The sequence below is a fragment of the Rhineura floridana genome, chromosome 20 (assembly GCF_030035675.1).
Source record: "Rhineura floridana isolate rRhiFlo1 chromosome 20, rRhiFlo1.hap2, whole genome shotgun sequence".
Taxonomy (NCBI): Eukaryota; Metazoa; Chordata; class Lepidosauria; order Squamata; family Rhineuridae; genus Rhineura; species Rhineura floridana.
In genome coordinates this window covers 5,413,068-5,438,519 of record NC_084499.1, presented here as the reverse complement: position 1 = coordinate 5,438,519, position 25,452 = coordinate 5,413,068, and the positions used below count along the sequence as shown (strand labels likewise).

At 53.1% G+C, this 25,452-nt stretch overlaps 1 protein-coding gene across 4 annotated transcripts; it reads right to left on the bottom strand.

Moving 5' to 3' along the window:
* Window positions 1-383: 383 nt before the first annotated feature.
* OLFML2A (olfactomedin like 2A) lies at window positions 384-25,447 on the bottom strand. Of its 4 annotated transcripts, none has more exons than XM_061603990.1 (8): window positions 25,224-25,447; window positions 14,142-14,405; window positions 11,276-11,383; window positions 9,487-9,672; window positions 6,772-7,051; window positions 5,447-5,680; window positions 4,991-5,176; window positions 384-3,325 (listed from the first exon to the last, which is right to left on the bottom strand). In XM_061603990.1, the coding sequence occupies exons 1-8, from the start codon at window positions 25,341-25,343 to the stop codon at window positions 2,724-2,726; spliced, it is 1,980 nt and encodes a 659-aa protein (XP_061459974.1). In that variant the 5' UTR covers window positions 25,344-25,447; the 3' UTR covers window positions 384-2,723. The 4 variants fall into 4 exon arrangements, with proteins under 4 accessions (XP_061459974.1, XP_061459977.1, XP_061459976.1 ...); XM_061603993.1 differs by lacking the exon at window positions 25,224-25,447 and adding an exon at window positions 16,059-16,387; XM_061603992.1 differs by lacking the exon at window positions 25,224-25,447 and adding an exon at window positions 15,782-16,052.
* Window positions 25,448-25,452: the final 5 nt, after the last annotated feature.

Sequence of the window (25,452 nt, the reverse complement as noted above, 5' to 3'; positions counted from 1 at the left end):
GGTCCTCTTGTTGGTGGGACTGTTGTCTAATATCCATCTGCAGAAATATAAGAGCGCTGTGTATCCACATTTTAATAACCAAGATGTGATTTTCAAGTTTTCTAGAAAGAACAGCCTTAAGGTAAGCTGGAGCAGACGTGTTCTCTATTGCTGCAGAAGGCAGATTTAAGCTAGTCCCTGGCAGTGAGAGCTGGCTGACCGTGGAACAGTTCCACCTTCATTGGGGGTATTTAAGCAGAGGCTGTATGGCCATATCTACCTGGGATGTTGAAGGAGCAAGATTCCTGCATTGGACAAGTTCACCTCTAAGGTCCACTCCAACTCTAAGCTCTCAGGAAAAACAAATGTTCACATTTTGGGGGGGGGGACTCAGATACACAGTGTGGTTTTCTTTTGTTTTTAATGAAATTCATTTGCAGACATGGAAATGAAAATATTAGTACTGTCATACAAAAGCCAACTCCCTCCCCGCCTCAGCTCTCTTTGGCATTAGCAACAGGTGGGCAGTGGGCAAGTCTGAAACCAGAGGAAATCTCTTAACAGCAGGAATGAGCTGCAAGTTGCCCCTTGGCCAAAGCTCATGTGTGTAACTCCCGCCATTGGGGCAGAATCCTGAGAATGCCTGCATTTCAGAGTTTCTGGTCCTTATGGATACAATAAATTTTTTTGAAAAAGTGATAGCAAGTACAGCTAAAGTATTAGAAACCAGAGGATGTTTCCCTTCTTCCTTATGAAGGCTAAGCAGCCCATATTATCGACCAATTCCAGACTGCCATGCTCAAGGACCATAAGGGCTAGACCTAGGAGGGGAGATTTTGATGGAACATTAGGAGAAAATTCTTGACGGTGAGCAGGTCAACGATGGAACCAATTAGTGAGACGGGTGATGATGGAGATCTTCCTGCGGAGGCTAGACAGCCACAGGAGCACAGAATACAGGAACCTGCGTTACACTAAGTCAGACCCTTGTGGCTCCCCAGGGTTTCAGTCAGGGAGACTTTCTGAGCCCTCCCAGGAGATGCCATGGCGGACTGAACCTGGGACCTTCTACATGCAAAGCAGCCACTCCACCCCTACAGCCTTTCTCCATCTCTTGCAGATACCCTAAGCTCTGCATTTCCTGCGCCAAGCAGGAGGAACCTTGGATCCCCAGATGTTGCTGGACCATGTTTCCCATCATCTCCGGCCAGGTTACCCAATGGTCAAGGCTGATGGGGGTTGTAGTCCAAACATCAGTGGAGATAAGATTGAAGAGCGCTGGATTTGATGACCTACCAGGCCCCCCCTTCAAATTCCAGGGTCATCAGCTCAGCACACGAAGCATCACTCTCAAGCGGAAACTCGAAAGGAGCCTCCGACAGCTTCCGTCCATGAACACAAGATGCACATTATGCTTGACAAGGCCAAGTGGCCCTCCCCAGCTGGCTAATGCTCAGCCAGGGGCCGCCTGCCTGCCTCCCTCTCCTCTCCATGGGGAATTTTCTTTTAAGCACAGCCTTATTAAGCAACAAGCTTTGCCAGATTCCCACATGTTTAAAACAACCAAGCACTAGCATATGGAGACAATGCCCAGTTTTCTTTTCTTTGCAAAGTAATATATAAAACAGGGGGAGTAGAGTGTGATTGCACTCCTTCGGGAGAAAGGGAAGCCCCTTATTCTGCTGCTGATCTGCACACTCCCCACCCCACCCCACCAGCTCCAAAAAGGGGGCCGGAAAATGCCACAGCTACTTTCCATCAGGCGGAGAGGGCCTAATCCGGCCGCAAAGCCTCCGTGTAATTCAGACCCAGAGGAATTCAGTCCACCCCCTTCTACAGATCTAGCGCAGGAGGAGGCGTTGCTGGGGAATTTGTGCCCAGAAAGAGGGTGAAAAACAAAACTGTGAGAGCAACCTTTGTGATGGATTTGTTAAGGAACGAGGAGTCCTTGCCTGCGGGGTGCAGATTTCATGGAACAGCCGGGGGACCACTGAAGTGGGTGCAAGTGGCCAGGGGGGCAGGGCAGGTTGGGGGCTACACCCCCCCTGCCCTCATTCGGCTTTGATTCGAGGGATAGGAAAGCTTATGGGGTAGAGCTCTTGCTATGCTGGCAGCACCAGGGCTGGAGATGTGCCTGTGCTTTGGGGCTTGCATTGTGCAACACGCTCGCTCCCCTCCTGGCCAGCCTGTAGGTGGGAGTGGACCTGGTGTCCAGTCTAATGTCATCGTGGGGCTGGCGCAGGATATATCACCACCACTGTTTAAATAGGAACTGGCCTTGATTCTGCCATGCCTGCCTCCAGCCTGTGGGGACCAACATGGCATAAGGGAACACACACACACACACACGGGTTCCTATGGTCTACGTTCTGTCCTATAAAATGCACAAGCAACATATTTTGGCAGAGCACCTCCTTTAGGAAGAAGCAAGGCTTTTGCATGACAGGCTTAACAAGAGGGCGAGGAGGTTAGCACATACACTCCCTCCTGTTCTCCCCCTTGCAACCCCGCCTCCAACACCCTCATGTTGTTGGAGAGAATGACCTGCTTTCCAAAAGCTATTTTGATAGATAAAGGACTCCCTGTCTGGAAGGCCCTGGATAGGTCTGAGTCACAGAAGGCTCCATTCTCTGGAATGGTCTTCGGCACATCCATGGACACACGGCCAGTTTGTCATCCGAGGCTGTGGTCCTACGAGGAAGTTTTACCCCGGCACGCAATCTCTGCTCCACGGGGCCTGCCCCTCAAGCCACAAAGTGCAGTCTGTAGGTGACCTGGTGGCCATTGTCCCAGGCATAGAGGACTTTCTCCTTTGGGTTATAGTCAATCTGCGTGGTGAACGCGAACTCATTGAGGAAAAGCAGCTTGGGGTTGGCCTCTGTGTCTGTGTGGGTATCGTAGGCATAGGTCACCTGACCTTCCTTGGCACTGTACTCGTCCACAGCATACAGAATGCCACAGATGATGAAGCAGTTGCCGTAGGAGTTGCGCTTGAGGCCTGTTTTCCACGTGGTCTCCCTGCGGATGGAGAGGTCGCTAGGATCTAGCTTGCTCACCACAATGACCTCCTGCTGGGTGTAGTCATAGTCCACAGCAGGGTAGATCACCCACAGGCCACTCTCGTCCACGGCGAAGTCGATGTCTGAGTGGCCGCGCCACTTCCACGGTGTGGTGTCCTCGTAGACCACGTCGTGGAGCTGGGACCAGGCGGCAACAAAGCGCTGCCGCAGGTCATACCTGATTATGTTCTTGGTGAAGGCCCGGTTGTAGTAGAAAGCGCCCTGGAATATCACATGGCCTGTACCAATCCAATTGTAGGGCAGCTTGTAGAGGTTGCTCCAACGCCCTGAGGCAAAACAGAGAAGCCATGCACTCTAAGTCAGGGGCAGACTGACCTCGGCCTGGTTGTTTTTTTTTCTAGATCCCTGAGATGGGAGCCAAGTGTTTGCATAGTGGCTTGGTGGGACAGACACTTAAAACATTCCCTGAGAATTAAAGAAAGTGAAAAGAGTAGAATAATGGAACGGTAGCGTTGGAAGGGGCCTCTAAGGCCATCGAGTCCAACCCCCTACTCAATGCAGAAATCCAACTTAGAGCACACCCAACAGGTGGCTGTCCAGCTGCCTCCTGAATGCCTCCAGTGTTGGAGAGCCCACCGCCTCCCTAGGTCTTTGGTTCCATGGTTGTACCGCTCTAGCAGTTTGGAAGTTTTTCCCTGATGTTCAGCCAAAATCTGGCTTACTGTCACTTGAGCCCATTATCTCTAAGCACAAGCTCAGCCCAGGAATTTGCTCTCAGTACCAGAACTGAGCTCTCAACAGCCACGTTTGCATGTCATGGTAAGCCGTAAAAACCAGCCTTCCCCAACTTGCTATCTTCCAGACATTGTGGGCTGCAATTCCCTTCAGCCCCAGCCGGCAGAGCTGTCGTCTAGCAACATCTGGAAGGCACTAGGCTAGGAAGGCAGCTATAAACCATGGCTTACTCTGCATGAGAAAATCCTGCCCACTCCACCCTTCCCACTAACACACAGGGGAAAAGAAACCACAATGCGTGGCTTAGTGTTACAACTGAACCAGAAATCGTGGCTTGTTACACTCCAAGCAAACCACAATAACAAGCTTGCTCTCGGTTTGCCTGAGCGAAAACCCCCATGATCCTTGATTTAGAGATAACACCCACCAGGGTTGCTGGTTTGTTTCCCTGCTTGCTGTTAGGAGGAAGTGGTTTGAATCCAAATGGACATCAAAGGGGCTCCCTGTAACTGTAGGTCAGGTGATCAGCGATTACAGCAACCTCCTTTGAACTTTGATAGGTATCAGTCACCTGACATTATGTCACCGGGTGATTTGTATCTTTCCTCAGATACAACAATCAACAATAATTTATTTACGGTGTGGGTAACCTATTGGCTGCCAGTGCATATCCTGCAGAAGAGGCATAATGTATTTCACACTGGAGCACCCACCAATCCCCTAGCACTGTCCTTCTGCATTAGCTGCAGTTTCCAGAACATCTTCAAGGGTAACCCCATGTGCAGTAATCAAAACAGGAGCATGCAAAACCATGCCCAGCCTATCTCAGTCCAGGCACAGCTGGCAAATTACTTAGCTGATGCACCTTGGAATGGACTGCCTTCAAGTCAATCCTGACTTAGGTTTTCATGGTAAGCGGGATTCAGCGGGGGCTTACCATTGCCTTCCTCTGAGGCCGAGAGGCAGTGACTGGCTCAAGGTTACCCAGTGAGCTTCGTGGCTGGGTGGGGATTCGAACCCTGGTCTCCCAAGTTGTAGTCCAACACTCTAACCACTATACCACACTGGCTCTCTGATGCGCCTTAGGAGGCTGGATGTACGGCAGATGCTGACACCACACTGGAGGCACTCTGGGGATACCTTTTTTTGAGGGGGGGGGAATACATGGAACACCACAGCATCTTCTACTGGCTGTCAGCAGTGTTTGGAAGTACCAGGCCACAATCCCGCCCGCCAGCCCAGGAGCACCTCCTCACCTTGCTTGAAGTTCTCCAGGTTGCGGAACTCCACCAAGCTGTTCCCGTAGTAATAGTTGGTGACGTAGATGCGGTCGTCGCTGGCGGCAGGGTCCTTCATCCAGGCCCCCTCGTTGCGGCCGTAGCTGTGCTGCTTCTCGGGGGGCTCCACTGCCTGTAAGGTGCCTTCGCACTCCGCCTCATGTCCTGGAGAGCAGACGGCAAGGGCAGGAGGTTCAGAGCTTGTGCTGGAGAGCTGAAGGACCCTCCCTGCACAAGACTGGCAGCTCCCTGTTCTGTGGGGAGAGCCGCAGGCTCCAGCCAAATAGGAACAAGCTCCAGTCCACCCCTTTCCCTCCCACACACACACATACAGAGCGCCACACCGGGGACGGCTCCTGTTCCAGAGGCCAGGCACTCAGTGGCATTCAGAGCCCGGTTTCCCCGAACCTAGTTCAAACAAAATTCTGTACATACCAAGGTCAGTGGTTGCAGTGATATTCCCATGTTCCCCCATGGGCAGGGCAGAGCCCGGCAGACTTTGGCTGCTGGTCCTGGGAGACGAGGTGCTGCTGGGCGCAGGGGTGGTGGTACTGCTGGTACTGGGAACTGCTGCAGGGCCTTCGCCTCTCCTTGACTGAACATCCTGGGCTGGGTGAGGCTCGGGACCTTTGCCCTCCTCCCCAAACACAGCTCCCTTCACAGGGGTCTCTGTAGGGGGAACAACCATCCAAAATTTCTATGTCAATTGCGTTGTTCCCAGTACCCTTTCAGACACAATTCAATGCTGTTAAACTTTAATGCCATAAAACAGGGGCAAGGCACCTGTAGCCCTCTTGATGTTGCCAGACTACAACTCCCATCATCCCTGACCGTTGCCATGCTGGAGCTGATGTGTCCAACAACATCTGGAGGGCCGCAGGTCCCTCACCACAGTCCAAAGTGGTTTGGCACCAGGTTATCTTAAGTACTGCCTTCATCCATAGGCTAAGGTCTGCTTTGGAGGTCCTGCTCATTCGGTAAACAACAGGCTGGTGGCGGCATGACAAACACGGCCTTCCCAGTGGTGGCCCCTTACTTAGGGAACTCCCTTCCTGCTAACTTACACGCAGCTCTTTCAAGAGAGGCCTTTAAGAGGGCCTTGAAAACTTCTTTTCAGATGCCTGGCTTATAAATACTGCAAATATTTTTTTAAAGACATACTGAGTGGTGCCTGCCTACAGCCAGCACTCTTTCTAGCTCCTCAGTATCACCACATCCCCCTGACTCCAGGTGGTTTTGCAAAACCATTTTTATTTGCTTAATAACATTCATAAGCCGCCTTTATGAGTCAACCTTGGGGCCCCTCCAGATTGGTCTTTTTTCTGGGTTTTTTTGCCAAAGTATTCTGCAATACATCACTGATGCAATAACAGGGCATTCGTGTTGGATTTATCCTGGGCTGTTTGCACATCATTCCGCTCTGTAAGTTGGCTTGTGATGCGATGCTTCCCCAACGTTGATGCATTATTGCCATCAGAAAGGGCACCTTTGTGCTACAGTGTGACAAAAGTGAGACAACCCCTCCCCCTGCCAAACATCTGTGGTATGAAAGGTTACAGGATTTCGGCAGGACATGCACCAACTGGGAACAAAGCAGTACGTCTTCCCTGAAACTTCTGCAAGTGCGAACAGCAGGATCACAAAGAACCACCCCGATACCATCATGAGCACGAATCATGCACAATAGAAAGGAGGTCCGCCTCCCTCAAATTCCTTTGCATCAAGATGGCTTGAGGGTCCCCCACCACATTAACACCCACCTTTTGACTCGCCGTGATGGCTCACCAGCTCCTCGGCGTCTTCCAGGTGCCCAGCTTTGTAGTAAGTGATGCCCCGGATCACAGCTTGCTGGTGCCCCGAGGATTTGGGCTTGAGAGTAGGCTGTGCAGTGCCCATCCGGCCCTTGGCGCTCTCCTTCCTCGGCTTCTCTGGTTTCGGGGGTTTCTCCTTGGGAGTCCTCGCTGCAACCTTGTCCCCCAGGCTCTTCCGAGCGCTAGAATACTTCCCAGCACCATCCTTGCTTTCCCCCCCAGTGGTGTCCTACAAGGGGAGAAAAATACCAAGGCCCAGGAAATGAGGTGCAAAACCCCACGCGGGTGCAGCTATGGCACAGGTAGAGCTGGGGGAGCCCGAGGGTTGTGAAAGGGGCAATTGCAAGGTTTCAGTTGGCTTCCATTCTCCTTATGGGACATCCAGGGAAACCTCTGCCGTACTACTTACCCTACTAGCAGGGCAGTTTAGCAAGCGAACAAGCTGGCAAGGGACAATTTGTGTCCCGGAGTTCAGGGCGGGTGATCTGAGCCACTGTCAAGGATGGCAGGAAGTGGGCTGTTCAGTGCCCCCCTGAATTCTGCTGCCCTTACCCGTCCCAAGATCTCAGCTGACCCCCATCAGGCTGATCCAAGCACAGCATACACTTGTGGGTCAAAGTTGGCTGACCCTTGCCCTCATATTTGGTGGTGGGGTCTTCTGCAAAACCTCCTGCTTCATCCACTCGCTTCAGCCCTTTGCCAGCCCTCTGGATCCCCAGTTCAGTTAAGCTCCAGGTGTTAGCATAGTGGCAAATTTAGAAGTCCAGGCTCCCTTCATGAGTCACCAGGATCAGCCTCACAGGACAAATTTGACAGTGAGTGGGGGCACCCACCTGTCAATCAAATGACATCCTTACCCAACCCACTTGTCAAACCCCCTTGCAAGCCACAACATCCTGCTGGCAATTAGGTGCTTGGAAGTCGCTGCACATGGGGTGTTGCTAGCCCTGCTTGGCGCTTCCAAAGAACCATATGCAGAGCCAGCAAAGTGAGTGTTCCCCCCTCCCCATGGGGGGTGGGGACAAAGAAGCTGGTATTTTACAGGCCTGCAAGAAAGGTCCCTCTTATAGTTGATCTGCAAAAAGCCGGTTTCTTCCCCCTGCGTTTTGCAGATCAGCTGAGAGAAGGACTTCTCTCACATACATGATGCCTGTAAAATACAAGGGGCATTGCTTGACAAAAGTTTCTTTCTCCTTGCACAGAGTCACTGCAGCCAAAACGGAGGGTGAATGGGGAGAAAGAGAAAGAGGGCTAAGAAGAGTGGGTGGAGAGTGAGGTGAGGTGGCATTTCCTCACAAAGAAGGGGGCAAAGGAAGGCTGAAGGGAGAAGGAAAGCTGCCTGTAGAATACAAGGGGAATTGCTTGTAAAGCAGTTCTTTTCCCCTGGATTGTGCTTTTTGCAAATTGTCTGTGAAAAAGTGGAGGGGCGGAGAGAGCGCGCGCCTCACGGAGGGTGGGGATAGACAGAAAGAGCAACAGGCTAAGAAGAAGGAGGCTGCCTGTATTTCACAAGGGGAAAAAACGTGCTTTTTGTAGATCAGCTGTGAGAAGAAGTTCTGTCTCACACAACGATGTCTGTAAAATACCCCCACTCTTCTTAGCCCTTTGTCTCCTCCCATCCTCCACTTTCTCCCAATCTGCAAAAAGCACCACTGAGGAGAAAAAAATGTTTTACAAGCAGATCACCTTGTATTTTACAACCAGCCTTCCTTCTTTCAGCCTTCCTTCCTTCATCCCCCTTCTCTGAGAAAACTCGGCTTTGCCTCCCTCTTAGCCCCATCCTCCCTCTCCCCCCCGCCCCCGGTGTGGCTGTCTTCACCTACCCTCCGCCTTGGACTATATGGGTCTGTGTGGGCCTGTTTGAAAGCCCTTCGTTTTAGTAAGATTCTGATGCAAACCCAACCTTAAATCAGGCTTGGCTGTCCCTCCTCTCCTCAGTAAACTTCCCTCTCTTAACTCCTGCGGATTCTCTCCCTCCTTGTGTTTCTCTCCTCCCCACAACAATAGATGGTGGGAGCCAATTAGCATGCAACGAGATTCTTACAGACTGCGATTAGCTGTAGCGGCTCCTGACCTTGCTGGATTCTCCGGCTGTGTAGCTTTTAAACTCAAGCAAAAGCATTCTGCAATTGCTATGGCTTGATTGGCTGTAGAGACAGACAGAGGGATGCCAGGAGGGGGCAGGCAGGGGGCCGGCTCCTAAAAAACAATGTGGCTGCGTCCTGGAGCATCCCCCCAAAAAGTCATACCTGGCTCTGGGGAAATCCAGCCCAGCCCTGGCAGACTTCAAAGGCCCTGGTCCCAAAGACCCTGGTCCTGTCCTGATATCTGCCCCAGAAACTCAGCCCTAGCAAGCCCCCCCCCCAAAGGAAATGGAGCAGGTCCATTCCCTTGGTCCTGCTGCTGAGAGGCCAGATGCTTTTGGGTCCACCTCAACTGCCACCCAGCAGCAGCTGCTCCACTGGGCAACCTGAGCTGTGTTCATTCCAAGGAACTAGCCTTTTTCCTCCTCCCTCCTCCTTTCTTTTTCCTTGTGTGTCATGCTTTTTACACTGTAAGTCTGAGGGCAGCGGCTGGGAACTTTTTTTTTTTTTTTTGGCTAAAGAGTAGGTGGGAAATGTTTCAAAATAAACAAAAGAGAGCCATGCTGTGGATGGCGCTGACCTGGGCTTTGTGTTCCGGCGCTGGGGCAGCATCTTTCTGCAGCAGCTGATAGCCCAGGCTGGAGAGTTCCTTCTTGATGCCCATCATTATGTCAGAGTAGTTCTCGTAGCGCTTCATCTGGTTGCTCAGGTGGAGGACGCTCTCCTTCATGAAGTCGTTCTCACGGCTCAGGTTGGTCTTGATGGTCTAGGCAAGGAGGGAATTTGCATGGGCGTGAGGCCCTAATCCCAGCAGCAGCGGCTGCCCATTTGGGAAAGACAACCCACGCTAGGTTGCCCCCAATTCCCAGCTGAGAAGAAGGATTGTGTTTGGGGTTGGGGCGTGGGGAGAGAGAGAGCTGGCCCTTGTTCTAAGAGGGGAGAGGAATCCCTGGCCTGCGATCCTAATTATTATTTATTTATTAAATTTATATCCCGCCCTTCCTCCCAGAAGGAGCCCAGGGTGGCAAGTTAGACCCACCAGGCCTCCCTATTTGGCCTACAAGGGCATTTCAGCCAAGGAACACCCACCTGTCCTGCACCTGAAGTCATATATGACGTCAGGTGTGGGGCAGGTAAGGGCAGGGGCTCAGATGACAGATGCCCCCAGAAGCCCCTCTCAAATTGCTGTTTTGTTCAGCACTTTGAGCAGGGTTCCTGAAGCGCCTACAATCCGCTGACCCACAGGCCTAGGAAGGTTCTCCACCCCTGTCCTAAGAGGAGCCGAGGGAAGCAAACAGAGAGAGTGACTTACAGGGCCAGGCTCTAAGACGGTGGCTCCAAAACCTTTTTTTCCCCCCCACGGGCCATTTGAAAACTGCCAATGGTCTTGGTGGACCATTTCACAGTTTGTCTGCCTGTTGTTGCAACACTAATGCACCGTGCTAGATGCTGCATAATTTTGAATGGTATTTTCATTGCTTCTTTTGTTTATCGTATTGTGCTACAATCTGCATTCCAGAATTCAAACTGCAATACAACAAAAATGCAATTTAGAAACGAAAAGAAGCAACAGAAATACAATTAAAAATCAGTGTGAATGTTTAATGTGGACGTGCCACGGACCATCTCAGTGAAGCTCATGGACTACTGGTGGGCCACGGACCACAGTTTGGGAACCCTCGTTCTATGAGACAAGGACACACCCTGCTCCCACCCCCACGGTGATTACAGCCTGCTGAACCGCAAGTTCCAGATGCGTCCACTGCTGCATCCTGGAGCAAACCATCTTTAGGAAACTTTTCAGGATGTGATTCTTCAGGGTGCTTCAAAAGCCTTTAAAGCCTGGCTGGGAAGGCTCTGGTGCTCCAAATGTAGCTGGACTACAAAGCCCATTATCCCTCACCACTGGCCATCCTGGCTGGGGCTGATGGGAGTTGCAGTCCAACAACAACTGGAGGGCCACTGCTTGCCCAGCCCTGCTTGAAAGCCGTAAGCACCGTCTACAGGCAAGGTCCAACAGGCACAGCGCTGAGGCTGGCATCTGCTTTGACGTGTTGGTCACAGAGCTCATTATCCCTCCATTGGCCTGCCTAGTGAGGCAGCTGAAGTAGCTCAGGGATGACATAGAATCATAGAATAGTAGAGTTGGAAGGGGCCTATAAGGCCATCAAGTCCAACCCCCTGCTCAATGCAGGAACACACACGGCCCATTCGTTTTCCACCCTGGGGCTTTGTCCTGTGCCCTCTGCCTTTCCCGTTTGGATGGGAAGGAGGGAACTTGGACAGGCCCAATTTGGCTGGACTGAGCTTGAGAAGTATTGTCTGCACAGTTCAGCAGCCACCTCTAAACCTAACCCTTCCAGGCTTACCTCCTCGAGTGTGTTCATCTGTGCGACCACCTTGCTGATGTACGAATGGACTTTCATCATGTCCATACTGTAGAGGGTTCCCTCCAGAAGGTCAACCATGGACTGCAGCTTTGGGGGGGGGGACACAGCCAGCAGGTTTTAGTTCACTCTGCAAAGTCATGAGCAGTTTGGCCCCAAATACATTGATTCTGTCCCTCCCTATTCATATATTTAGTTTTATTACATTCACTTTCCTCCAAGGAACTCAAGGTGGCGTGCATGATTTCCCCCCTTTCACATCTTATCCTCACAATTACCCTGCGAGGTGGGTTAGGCTGAGAGACAGTGGCTGACCCAAAAGTCACATAGTGTTCATGGCTGAGTGAGGATTTGAACCCTGGTCTCATAGGTCCTAGCCCAACACTCTAACCACTGCACTGCAATGGCTCCCTAGTGCATTCTGTTCAGACCAGACCTATATGCCAGGAAATGCAGGATTATGGCAGGGGATGGGGGACCTGTGCCCCCCCCAGATACTGTTGGAGTCCAACATGCTGCCAACATGGCCAACGGTCGGGGATAGTGAGTCCAGCAGCATCTGGAGGGCCACACATGCTCCATCCCTGGCTTACCCAGGTGGGAGAGGTGGGTGTTCACGGGTATCACTGATACAGTGATAGAGGTCCTGGCAAAGCCCAAAACAGTAGTGATGGGGGGAACATGGGAAGAAAGAATTATAGTTGTATTCCCGGGGAGGGGACCTCAGGCCTGGGGGACAAATACGGCCTTCCAAGGATTCTCTAACTAGCCCTCGGGACTCTAGGCCACCCCCCCTACTGGACCTGCTTCGCACCCTCCTCTAGAGTTTTTGCCTTGCTGGAATGTGTCCTTGACCTCTGATCATGCCTCTTGTGTGTCTGGGTGGAGAGGAGCTGCGTGTGTGTGTGTGCGTGCATGCATACGTGCCTCTGGCTGGAATTTAGCCTGGCAAGAGTACATTTAATGGGTAAGGAGGTGCAGAGGGTGGCAACATGAGAACGGGCCTTCTCAGTGGTGGCCCGTTTGTGGAATGCTTTCCCCAGGGAGGTACACCTGGCACCTCCGTGATCCATCTTTAGGTCCCAGGCAAAGACATTTCTCTTCTCCCAGGCCTTCAGTTCTTAACTTTGGAAGGCTTTTGGAGGGCTTCTGTTGCGTAGCCTTCCTAAGAAGGGATGCTCCACCGCCTTGTGCACTGTTTTTATTTTTAACGTTTTATATTTTTTTAATCTTTCCCTTTATTTTTTATTCTAATGTTTTTTGTCAACTGTAAGTCGCTTTGAGTGCACATATGTGCATAGAAATCAATCAACAAATTTAATAAATAAATACCACACCCATTTGTGCCCTACTCACCTCAGCCTGTGGCCCCAGAGAGGCTCACCATGAAGGAACGGGCCCCTTCCGCTGAAAACGCCTGCCAGCCTTGATATATTCATTCTTTTGAAAAAGCATTCCTTACAGCACCCAGACTGGAAGGTGGCAAGGAGTCCGTTTGGTGGAACAGGGGCACGGCTGCATCCCAGCCAGGCCACTCAACAACTTTGCTAATGCCATACTTCAAATCATTCCGTGACTGCATGGGGATGGCAACCCACATACAGATGTTGGAACAACTCTGGATGGGTACGCCAAATATCAGTGTCCAATTCAGAGGAGGATGAACAATGGGAAAGGGTTATAAATATGCCACTGGAGAAATCTGACTTAAAATCGGGGGGGGGGGGACCTCTACTAGGAAACTGTGCAGGAGGAGTGGGCGAGGTGTGAAAGGAACGAGGAAAAAGTGAGTGGTGTGTTGGGATTGTTTAGAGTGGATTTACTGAGGCGGGAGCTGTGCTCCAATGCTAGCAACTGGTAGTGGAATAGGATCTAAAGGACGGAGGAGCACAGCCTGAGCTGTGAAAAGCAGGGAAAGGGGCACCTGCAGTGCAGACCACCACATCATGATTGTGGCACCCACCCTGGCACCGGGCAGAACTCAGTTAATACAGAGAACCAAACTGTGAAAGCTGGTGTAGTGGTCAGAGTGCTGGGCTGGGACCTCGGAGACCAGGGTTCAAATCCCTGCTGAGCCATGGAGGTCACTGGGTGACCCTGGGCCAGTCTCTCAGCCTAGCCTACCTTACAAGGTTGCTGTGAGGATAACATGGAAAAGGAGAACCACATATGCCAACTTCAGCTCCTTGGAGGAAAGGTGGGATATAAATGTAAGAGTAAAATAATAATACTAAAAAAATCTGCATACTCTATAGCAGGGATGGGGAACCAGTTGTTGGGCTCTAGCTTCCAGCAGCCAGCATGGCCGACAGTCAGGGATGATGGAAAATGAGACGAGATGAGTCCAGTAATATCTGGAGAGCCACAGGTTCCACCCATCCCTACTGGGTAGGAAGTTATGATTAATGGAAAGGATTTATCTTTATCAATGTTAAACCTTAACATGTGTGTTCTGGTTTCAAACTCACAGCCCTTCTCACTACACAATCGGACTGCGGCTTCCACTTGTCACACCCTGTGATCCGCCCTGCACGAATGTCCACGTGAACCCAACTTGTTTCTTAACCCTGTGTCCCTCCAGAAGTTGTTGGACTCTCAACTCTCACCAGTCGCAGCCAGGACCATGGCCTCTGGTCGGGGAAGGTGGAAGTTGGAATCCAACAACCTCAAGATTACCCAGGTTCCCCAGCCCTTTTCTAGAGGCAGGTGGGATGGCTTAAGGGAAGGGGAACACAACAAAGGTGTGGCTGGGGAGCTGTCCCATGCTAGATGCACCCCCAGATCCCATCCTACGTGGACAGTGTGGCTCAGGCTTCCTCCCCGCCCCAAAGGCTGGCCCAGTGGCTACCTTGAGGAGCTCGGGTGCCTGTTTCTTGAGCTTCTCCATCTTCCACTCATTCTCGCAGGGGTTGAGCGAGGCTGGAGGGGCAGTGCAGGAGCAGCGGCAGTCAGCCCCAGAGCTGACCGTCTCTACCGTGTAGAAATCCTCCACCCTCATGCTTCCCCCTTTGAGGCGGCTGCAGGCGTCTTTGCTGAGGGGCCGCAGGATGCACTTGCAGCGGCAGTCCGAGCCTTCGGATGTCATGCGCACCTGGTCCGTCTCCCCAAACACCTGCAGGGGTTTGAAAGCAGGCAACTGTTTGCTTCCGTGGATCAGCGCCGGAACCTGCTGCCTTTCGGCTCTCTGGGCCTGGCACCGCTTCCCTCCCGCCCACACATAACTCTGTTAAGTTGATCTTTCCCCAAGTGGAGAGACTACAGCAAAGGGGAGGAACTTTTCCAGCCTGGGGGCCTCATGTCCTTCCAGGCAACTTTCCAGAGGGGTGAAACCAGGATAGTTGCAGGTGGGCAGAGCCATAATTCTACCTTACTATATTGTCTGTGTGTGTGTGTGTATATATATATATATATATACACACACACCTTTATCTGCCATCAAGGAAAGCACAAAGCATCATCAAGGACGCATTTCAGGCCAGCAAAGATACTCAAAGAGGGTGCAAAGCAGAGTACCCAGTGTGGGTGTGACCAGAAGTGCAAGGTCCTTTCATGTTAGTCACAGCCAAAGCCATTATTATTATTATTATTATTTTGCTGCTGGGTTGAGAATGAGATCCTTGTTAATGCCTTCTCCCACAACAGACATCCAGTCAACATGAAAGGGGAGAGTGTTGGCTACTGAGAAGAGTCTTCTCAGCAGCTGACTCACCTCCTTTCACTGATTGGCTCCAATCAGCAGAAAATGACAAGGAAGCATGTTAGAAGACTCTTCTCAGTGGCTAACACACACCCCTTTCATGCCAATTGGAGCGCAGGATGCTGCTCCCCAAAAAGTAAGGAGTCTGTGACCCCGGACAACTACCCCCCAGGTCCCCATGCAGCAGGTCCCGGTTTCAATCTGCCGCATCTCTAGAGACTCTTGCTATAAACCCTGGTGCTGAAGTTGGTTACTGCTTCCCAGTTCCTTATTTGCTCAAAAATTCAAAACACTAAAAAAGAAGGAAGGTTCACAACTCACTTTCCTTCTTTTTTAGTGTTTCGAATTTTTCAGCAAATAAGGAACTGGGAAGCAGTAACCAACGTCAGCACCAGGGTTTACAGCAAGAGTCTCTAGAGATGCGGCAGATTGAAACCGGGACCTGCTGCATGCAAAGGCTACGTTCTATCACTGAGCGTGGGCCCTTCCCCAAATCATGTGTGCCTGTGAGAGAGAGATCCCATATTCTACACTTCCCTCCCCCAGAGAGGAGTCTAATCTGTTTATCAGCTGAGCAGTTTGCTCACCTGAGCAAACAGGAAAAGGGAGCTAGATCAAAGCAGGTTTCTTCACAAAGAAACTGCTGAGGGCTCGAAAGTAAGTCAAAAGCCCTGCTTTGGCATGGCTAGCAGAATAGGAGCAAGTTTCACTGAACAAATCCACCCCCCCACATCTATTTAATTTTTAGACTCTGGACTGTATGCTCTTTCAGAGTTGGTAACACCATTTACTTCAGTTACTTCAAAATGTGGTAAGCCAGCTCCGCTGCGGAGGTGGGGGCGGCAGGGCCCCCCTGCTCGTTCAGCCGAGTGGGGCCTTGGAGTTCTGGGTAAAATGGGTCACCGGGGCATAAGGAACAGCCACGCGAGCCCACTCCTGGCGAGGCCCTCGGGGGTGATGTTGCCACCGCTGCTTCCACGCCCCCCTTCCGTGCAAAGCCGTAAGGGAATGAAGCTCGGAGCACTTTTGACCGGGGAGGGGGGGAGGAAGAGCAGGAAGGAAACAGACCTCAAAATAACCGGGGGGGGGAGAAGTCCAGTGTGTGAATGCGCCGCAAAAGCGGGAGACAAAAATGGGGGGGGGGTTGAAAATGCGAGCGGAAAACTGGAAAGGCTCGCCTATTCGGGGGCGCAGCCAGAGGCTTCCCCCGAGGCGGACGGGCGGGAAGCGCACGCAGCAGCTGCAGGAGGAGAGCCAACGGGGGGGCGCAAACTGGCCCGCAGGCGCTGCGCCTCCGGCCCGGGTTAACTCGCGCCTGCCCAGGCCCTTCCTCAAGCAGGAGGTGGAGGGCCCTTTCCTGGCCCTCGGCGTAAATTGAAGCGCGAGACGGGCCCGCGGAAGACGTTCGCACGTTCAGGGCCAACTCGAGGAGGCGCGGCGAAGCAGGCTGAATCCGCTTCCCCCCCCCCTTAATAACGGGGATTTCGTGCCGCCTTTAAAGGCGGCGCAACTGTCTAAGGAAAAGCAAACACGCACTCCCTCCCCCGGAAAATGCCGCCCCAGTACCCCCCCCCCCGGCCGTGGAGACTCCCTTGCATCGTGGACGGCAGGCAGCAGAGGCATGTCGGGACAAAGGCCGGCTGCCCCCGAGCCACGCCTCTCCCCCGGAGATTTGGGTTCCGATGGGAACCTCAGGCCAGCTCGGAGAGACAGCTGGGCGGCGCTCAGGCCTCCCCCTCCCCAGCGCGTCCTTTCCCACACTTCTCAGCTGACTTTCGCAGGCGCGTCCCTCGAAGGGGACCGGCTTGGGAAGGCGCCTCCCAAACGCCTCCAGCTGAGCCTGGCAGGGCTAGGGAGGAGAGAGGCGCTCGGAGTTAGTCACGGAGCTGGAGTTAGCGGACCCGGCGAGCAGGCTGCCAGGCCAACAATCGGGGACCGAGGGGGGAAGGGCGTCGTCGCTAGCCCTTTCCAGGGCTTGGTCGCGGGGGTTTGCCGTGGCGCCCTCCGGCCAGCCTTTGGGGCAGAAGTGCAGGGACCAGAAAAGGCGCAGGAAAGGGCCCCAAACGCAGCAGGGCGTGCCACATGTTGCAGTAAGGCATATTTAAAAGAGGAATAAGACTAAGGGCTCCCTAGCCTTTGGGGGCCCCAGGACCAGCTTTGGAAAGCTAAAAAACTAAGGTGGCACCACAATTTACCCATTTCACACACACACCCTTATTCCAATAAGTCAAGAACACCAGAAAAAATGTCCTCCCTTTTAGAGCCGTGTGACAGTGGAACCGATGGCCTAGGGAGGTGGTGGGCCCTTCAACACTGGAGGCATTCAAGAGGTAGCTGTACAGCCACTTGTCAGGAATGCTTTAGGAAAGATGCCTGCATTGAGCAGGGGGCTGGACTGGATGGCCTTATAGGCCCCTTCCAAGCCTATGATTCTATGACGTTCTGAGTGGTGTGCGTAGCCCCATCTTTATCCTCACACAAACCCTGTGAGGTAGGTTAGGGCTAGTGGTGAGGAATAACTTGAAGTCAGACTGGAGGTGGAGCTTTGTGGCTGTGTTAAGGATTTGAACCCTGGTCCCGCTTATAGCCCTGCTGGCTCTGCTTTTGGGGGAGGGGTTCAAGGGTCCAGTTTGCTTTAGGAGTGGAAGGTGCACCCACAGGCCACCATGGTAAAGGTGTGTGAGCCTTACTGGAGAAGGCCCACTGCTGCCCCCCCACCCCCGTAGTGCCTCCACCCAGAAAAGCTGGGTGGGTAACAGGTATCCTTTTTGGAACGCAGTGGGAAAGGGCAGGAACGGGGGATCCGGTGGCTCTTCAGACACTGTTGGACTCCAGCATCGAGCATCCATCAGCCCCAGCCAACGGGATGGAGGATGCTGGGAATTGTAGTCCTGCTGCAACATCTGGAGGGCCACAGATTCTCCCAAGCATCACCTTCTATGTTGGCAGGGCAGAGAAGAAAGAAGGTAACTTCTGTTGCTGTAGGAAGAACTTCCAGGGGACCAGATCCTGTGACAACACAAGGCCCACAGAGTACGCCAGTTTGCTCTCATCCCCAAATATAGGCAGGGCAAGCCCATGGTGTGTTTTGGAAACAGCTTCCTTAAACAGGAACCATATGGGCTATGCCTGCAATCTGGATGCCAGGAAGTCTTCTTAATAAAGCAAACAGATTTAAGGACCACCCTTGGCACAAAGAACAGGGCGGCAGGATGCTATCCCCACGCTGGCATCTCCTGAGCAAGAGCCAGCTAGTGGCCTGCAGAGGAAAATCTGCTCTCCGCACCCCACCCCAAAGCACACAGCCAGCTTTGAAACACATCATCAGAGAACTCCAACCTGGATTTTGAGCCCCCAAAAGAGACTGGGAAAAAGCAGAGGAGTTCAAACTGACAGTGTAGGGTAGTGATTAGAAAATTGGACTGGGACCTGAATGGCCAGGGTTTAAATCCCCACTCAGCCAAGAAACTCCAGTGAGCTTGGGCCAGGTTATTATTTCTCAACCTAGCCTACCTCACAAGGTTGTCGTGAGGATAAAATGGAGATGGAGAGAAGCATGTGCACCCCCTTGGAGGAAAAGTGGGATATAAATGTAACCACTGTCTTGGGATTGAGGTGAAGGGAGTGTTGATGGCTGCATTAAACCTATAAAAGCCTGCATCCCCCCCTTTTAAAAAATACTTGTCTCTACATTGCAAGTGACCCAACACTGGGAGGCTGATAGCTCAGTTGCAAGCTGTTCTTCTTGTTATTTGTGTGTTTATCTTTCTTTTGCTGCTGCTTATTATACACCGAAGACTGTAGCCAAGAAAAGAGGCCCAGCTGCGTGGCATCGTCCACTGGGGCACAGAAACATGGCTCTGGTTTTTGGGCCAGTGAGAGCCCAGCCCAGTCCCCTTTGCACTGCTTGGTGGTGCCTTTCTAACTGCCTTCCTCCAGTGCACCTGTGGCTTCAACCACCCCACGAGCAAAGCTTCAAAGGACGCAGCTGCCAAAGGAAAGGCAGCTATGTGAAGGGTTGACGTACATTCCCAGCTGCTGCCAGCCAAGCCTAAGAGGAAGGGAGATGCGTCTGGCTTCCCGTTGACTGGGCTCTGAGAAGCAGACTTTGCAGAGGATGGGCTGTGTGGGAGAAATGCATTTCTTTGCTTTGGAGATTGGCTTTTGTGGCTTTTTAAATCTTGCCTAAGGTGCCTGGCAGCCCACTTGCACATTGGTGCGTGCTTTAGTAGTGCCGCATCAGGGAGGTAGATCTCAGGAAGCCCTGAGACTGGAGACGGGGTACGTGGGTGCATTAGCGGCCAGATTCCATGGAAGAGGGAGCTGCTTTTAATAGTTGCTTAAAGCAGAGAACTCTGCTTTCCCCAGGACACTGCTGCAGAGGTGGAGAACCTGTGGCCCACCGGATATTGCTCCAGCAAAAGTCTCCCAAGCATCACCTTCTATATTGGAGGGGGCAAGTTCCTGACTCCTGGTTTAGAGTCTTCAACAGGGAGCTTGCCCATCCCTCATCTGGGTGCTCCAAAATACTTAGTTACAAGTGGGGCCTGCAACAAAATGTTGCAGTGTAGAATGCTCCGTGTTCAGTATTCCAGCCACTCCCCTTCCCCCCTGGTTTTGTGTGTGCCCACCCTCAGCCAGCATTCTCTGGCCACTGAGCATGCTCATTGGGCTGCCCCCCTCTGCCCCAGGGGGTCATTCCCTAAAGATTTTCTGTACTTCTGCAAAGCTTGGGGTTACCCCAAGCCTGCTAATACCTCTCCTCTTGTCTGTGGGTCACACTGTTTGGCTACACAAGCATCGGCACATGGAGTCCTGAGACTGCTATTAGCAGAAATGGTTTATTGATTTCTTTCCAGTATTTATGTGTCTTTCTGGGCAAAACCCTCTCTGGGCAGTTTACAGAGACATTTAATACCAGGGTTAGAGCTGGAATATCAAGCAGGGAGAGCTAGACCAACATTTCTGGTCCTGCTTTCTAGCCAGACAGTTTGGACAACAGATTCCTCTCCTGGAGAGCATGGTTTGCTTAAGCCGCTTCCAGACACTGAAAACGGTTTGATGCAGAGAGCTGCCAAGAGCTTCTCTTCCCCGCAGGCCCCACTTTGAGGGGAACCTGGAAAGCCTGGCTGAAGGCCACTGTTGTCCCAGTGGGAGTTGCCTGCTGGAGTACTCCCCCTCTCAAAGAGCAGCCCCCTCTGCCCTCTCTACAATGGGGCAAGAGGGCTGCCATCAGTGCAACAGCAGGGGAGGGAGGAAGAGGAAGAACCTGCACAGGAGAAGTGGCAGGGAGAAAAGGGCAATTTTCTGCACCTGCCTGTAGGCTAGGCCAGGGGTGGGGAAACCTGTGGCCTTCCCAATATCGTGGGACTCCCATCAGCCCTGGCCACTGGCCATGCTAACTGGGGCTGGTGGAAGCTAGGGGGCAGGGCTACAGGTTTCTGCTAAGTGCCACTTCCCGTTACCAAGACGCTAGATAACCCTCCCCGCTAACAACTTGCACTGCGCTTGTTCCCATGCTGGTGATTTCATCCTCATCAGGGATGAGGAACCTGAGGCCCTACAGACGTCATTGGCCTCCAACTCCCATCAGCCCCAGCCAGCATGACCAATGGTTAGGGACGATGGGTGATGTAGTTCAACAACAGCTGCAGGGCCACAGGTTCCCCACCCCTGCCTTGCACTCTGGACTCAATGGTCTTGGGGGACGGTAACGCACATGACTGCACTTAAAAACGTGGTATGCCAGCATTTGAAGGCCTACCTCCGGATCGTTCTGCTGAGCGTGGGCCTGGAATTATGCCCCAAAGTCCTACCCTTGTGGTACTAGTGCATCCGCCTGCAACTATGCTCCGGCAACTTTCCTGCCTCACCCTTGACCAGAAGGATTCATTGCATGCAGTAGCATGTGGTTTAACTAGCCGTGCCAGGAGGAAAAGGTCATTCTTGTCCCTTGCAATGGAGTCAGACCTTCTTTGCAAACTGGCTCATTTTAGCACTCGGGCCTGACATTTCTTTTGTGCCGTTGCTCTCTGGCATCATAAGTGTCAGTAGCACATCCAAGAATCCTTGGAGCTCGCATTTGCTCTGAAGCTGCTCCTGATCAGAGGGGTGGGGGGAATATTCGTGGCTTTAAGAAGGAAGCAAACAAACATCACACTTGTTCCCTGCATTGCATCAGCGATGGTGCTGTGGTTTTCCACAATGCAGTCAGCTGGGGTGTCAAGCAACAGCGGGACTTAACTTTTTCTACCTCACCTGCTCTGCAGACGGCGCTCTCTGTGGCCTGCAAAGGGACCAGCTGGCGTTGCATGTGCCATCTGGAGAATGCACACCAGTGACGAGGAAATCCTCGCTGATGTGCAGAATACGAGCCACTTGACGTTCTGCGTGCCTCGTATGTGCAAGCACAGAGGGAATATTGCCCAGGCTCCCTGGCCCTTCCATAATGCACCAGAGGCTCCTTCTGAACAAACACTGACTGCACAATAGCCCCACGGTCACGTTGCCCTTGGCGCAAATCCTTGACGAGTGCAGACGTGGTATTAGGCAGCAGTTGTGAGGGTGGATGGGCTGATCAGAGTAAAAGCAAGATTACCACTCTGCATTAGGGATGGGGAAACCGTGTGACCCTCCAGAGCTTTTGCTGGACTCCAACTCCCATCAGCCCCAGGCAGCATGGTCAATGGGGAGCTGCAGTCCAGCATTACCTGGAGGGCCACAGCTTGCCCAACCCCTACTCTACATGAACAACCACCAACTGTCCTGGCCAAGGGCAAACAATGCTGTGCTTGGACATGGTCGTGAGCGTTGTGCTCACACCCCTGCTCTTTCCTGCAGCTCATGTTTTAAATGGCCTCAGAGGTAGAAGCTGGAGGCACGGCAAAAACAGGGCTTCCTCGGGAATCTGCAGTAGGGAGTAGGTGGCTCCACTCTGCTTTGTGATGAAGCTGGCCAGGGGAAGGGGGAGGAAGAAGGGGTGCTTGCCAACAGCACAGCCCTGCTGCGAGGCCCAGCCATGCTCTAGCTGTGTGGGCAAGCAGGATTTCTCTCTTGATCGCCTTTGGCAGATCGCTGGTCAAATGAAAATTAATTAGTCCCCCGCACGCTTCCAGCCTCATCCGATTGAGAAAGTGGCTGGACAGAGTTATAAAAGCAGCCTCAGGTGACCGGTCGAGAGCCAAGCCCATGCTGTGCTGGGTGAGCGGAGCCCCCTCCCCTCGGCTGCATCCAGGGGCCACCACGCTGTCTTCAAGCCTGTTGCGTGTTGGAGGGAAGCAAGTCCGCCAGCCCAGGGCTGAGAGAAACATTTTGAGGGCTGTGAGGTCATCCCTCTTTGTCTCACTCGCACCCGTCATCTCAACATGAGAGCCATGCCAACAACAAAAAAGGGATCCACCCTTTCGAGCTCCTTCCTAAGGAAAAGTGTCACTCTTGCAGTGTAGGACAGGAGCTGCAGCGACAGCAGCAGCCCTCCTTGGATGAAACGGCTGGAGGGATTCCTCCTTGGCTTTTTGACTGTAGCAGCCATGCTGTCCTTGTGCCAAATCCCAGAAGCCTGGCCATTCATCTGGCTAGACTTACTCCATGGCAAAGGAGATACACTCTGCACAAGCTCATGGACTACCCATGTCATCTCCAGTAGAGTAGTGGCAAATTCAGAAGTGCAGGGTCCCTTCATGTTAATCACAGCCATGCCCCTTCCCTGTTTTGTTTTTTTTGCTATGGGGTTGAGAATGAGGTCCTTGATAGTGCCTAGGAACTAATAAGAATGAAAGAAGAGAGTGTTAGCTACTGAGAAGAGTCTTCTCAGTGTTTGACTCACCTTTCACTCTGATTGCCTCCAATCTGCAGGAATGGACAAGGAAGCATGTTAGAAGACTCTTCTTAGTGGCTAACACACTCCCCTTTCATGCTGATTGGCTTGTAGGATCCTGGAGACATTGGGACCCTGCTCCCAAAAAGGTAAGGGGTCTAAGACCACCACCCAGAGACCCTGCACGACTACACCCCTGGTCATCTCACAGTGCCAGGGCTGAGCCCTGCATGCACCTGACTATATAGAGAACCCACTCCCAATTTGCAGTGCTTCAACACTAATATTCTCAAAAACAAACAAAGAAAAACAACAGGGAATTTGGATCTCCTGTTCCTCTCCATCCCTTGCAGGCCTTTTTAAAAAACAACATCATTTATAGGGTAGCTAGACACATTGCAAAGCGCAGTGCCAGTGAGACGCAAGCCGTAAGCCACTTGATTTGTGGCAAGCCCCATCTACATACATTGTACAGAGCCCAGAAGGTTCATTGCTCAGTCAAGAGCCAGAGTTGGGGGGGGGGTTATCCCCCTTTCTGCAGGATGACTTTTAAGTTGGATTCCTGCACTGAGCAGGGGTTTAGACTCAATGGCCTTACAGGCCCCTTCCGACTCCGCTATTCTATGATTCTGTAACATTTGCATCCACACATGCAAATGAGCAGAGGCAGGATGTGATCCATGGGCCTGTGCCCCAAGCCTTTTAAGTGTCCAGCAACACCCCTAACAGGGAGTATCCCAAACGGGGTCACAAGATCAAAAGCTGACCCCCTCCCTTTCTCCCTCCAACAAAAGTCAAGGTCCTTCTGTCCCCAGCTTGGACGGCAGACATTTAGGAACAGCAAGCTGCCTTATACTGAGCCAAACCCACCGGTCCATCTAGCTCGGTGCTGTCTACACTGACTGGCAGCTGCTCTCCAATTTTTTTGGGGGGGGAGTCTTTCTGTGTTGAGCCTGAGACCTTCTGCATCACCGCAGAGCTGTGGCCCCCTCCCCCAAACCCAATTAGCTCTCCGTCCTTCAGCAAACGGAAGCCCACCGCACCTCCCTGGAGCCCCCTGCCCCACCTCCTGGATTCTGCAGCCCCATCTCCCTCTCCACCCCTTTCCTCAACATGCAAGCTCCAGTTCTCAGGCTAAGAGTAGCTCTGGACACCCCACTCAATATCAGCTCCTGGCAAACACCAAGGAGAGATTGAATTTGGAGGGCTGATTATTGCTCACATTGATTTTTAAAAAAATGTTTCATTGCAGGGTTAGCTAAGGCGCCGCCTTTCAGGCGGTCTTGGGCTCTGTCTCCCATCAGCATCAGGCAGCCTGCATGGCCAGCGCCCGAGGCAATGAGAGCTGCGGCCCTTCAATTGGCGGGAGGGCCGGGCATGAGCTACCCTTGTGTCACTGCATGGGTTTGTACCCAGGTTCAACATATACTGCCCTTTCATAACCTTTGGGCCCCAGCTGAACTACAATTCCCATCATTCCTGGGAATTTTGGCCACGCGGGCTGGTGGGAGTTGTAGTCCAGCAGCATCAGGGACCCAAAGGTCAGGAAAGGCCGTTAATTATCCTATTCATGGCGGTGGATTACAACATATCCAAACCATTTAGGCGCCCCTCCTTCCCCCCCCCTCCGCCCTCAGAGAAGAGAGCATACGGAGGTCACCCGATTTTATAGCCGTACACCAAGAACCTTTGCAGGCATCTACTCAAGAGTAAGTTCCCCCGAGGGAATTCAGAAGCGCCGGTGGGGAACCGAAGGCCTTCCAGACGTGGTTGGACGTCAGCTGTCGTCGGCCTCGGCCTGCGTGGCCAAAGGTCGGGGATAATGCGGGATGGAGCCCGGCAACGTTTGGAGGGCCATCGGTCCCCCAGCCGGGGCCCGTCGGAACGGAGGTCGGGCAGACGACCGCTCCAAATCCACGCCGGGGCGAGTTTCCTGATGGCGCAGGGATCGGAAGGCGGATCCGTCAGGCTCGCCTCTGCCTCCATACCCTCCTCTGTCCCCTAACCCGTTCCCTCAGGCTAGGGGCGAGTGAGGTTGCGGAGGCAGCGCTCCAGAACAAACGGAACACCCGATCCGGATTAGCGGGACTCCACAGATTTCCCCAAGCGGCGCACTTTCGGCTCCCTCGCCCGAGAGGCAATGCCCAGAGCGACCCAGAAACCTCCTCGGCGTCACGAAAGGCTCCCCTCCGCCCCTGGATAAGCGGTGCGGCGGGCGCGGGGCAGCGGTTTTTCGGGATGAACTGAACTGAGGGCCGCCACCGCCGCCCCTTCCTCAGGGCGAGGGCAAAGCTGAGGCCGGGCTGGGGTCCCCTCCCACGTCCACGGGCGGCTGGCTCAGCGGCGTCCCTCGTGGCCGGGGATAAAGGCGGCCGGCGGGTCCGTACGCGTCCGTCCCGTCCAGCCGCGGCGCCTACCTTGCTAGTCCCTTGAGCCGGAGCGGAGAGGAGCAGTAGCGAAGGCGGCAGTAGCAGCAAGGAGAGCCAAGGGCTCCAGCGACTCCCTCGACGACGGCGAGAGCCTTGGCGCTTCTCCATGGCGGCTAGCGGGGTCGCAAGCGGGCTCTTCGCACCGACGGACGGGGCGCTCCTTCCTCCTCGCTCCGCGGACCGTCCGCCTTGGCGCTCTCTGCCTGGACTGCGGCGC

Coding starts and splice junctions, on each gene's coding strand:
- OLFML2A (XM_061603990.1), bottom strand. CDS start 25,343: ATGGAGAAGCGCCAAGGCTCTCGCCGTCGTCGAGGGAGTCGCTGGAGC. Junction 9,673..11,275: donor AGATGAACACACTCGAGGAG/GTAAGCCTGGAA, acceptor CTCCTTGCCTAG/ACCATCAAGACCAACCTGAG. Junction 5,681..6,771: donor CCATCACGGCGAGTCAAAAG/GTGGGTGTTAAT, acceptor TTCCCCCTACAG/AGACCCCTGTGAAGGGAGCT.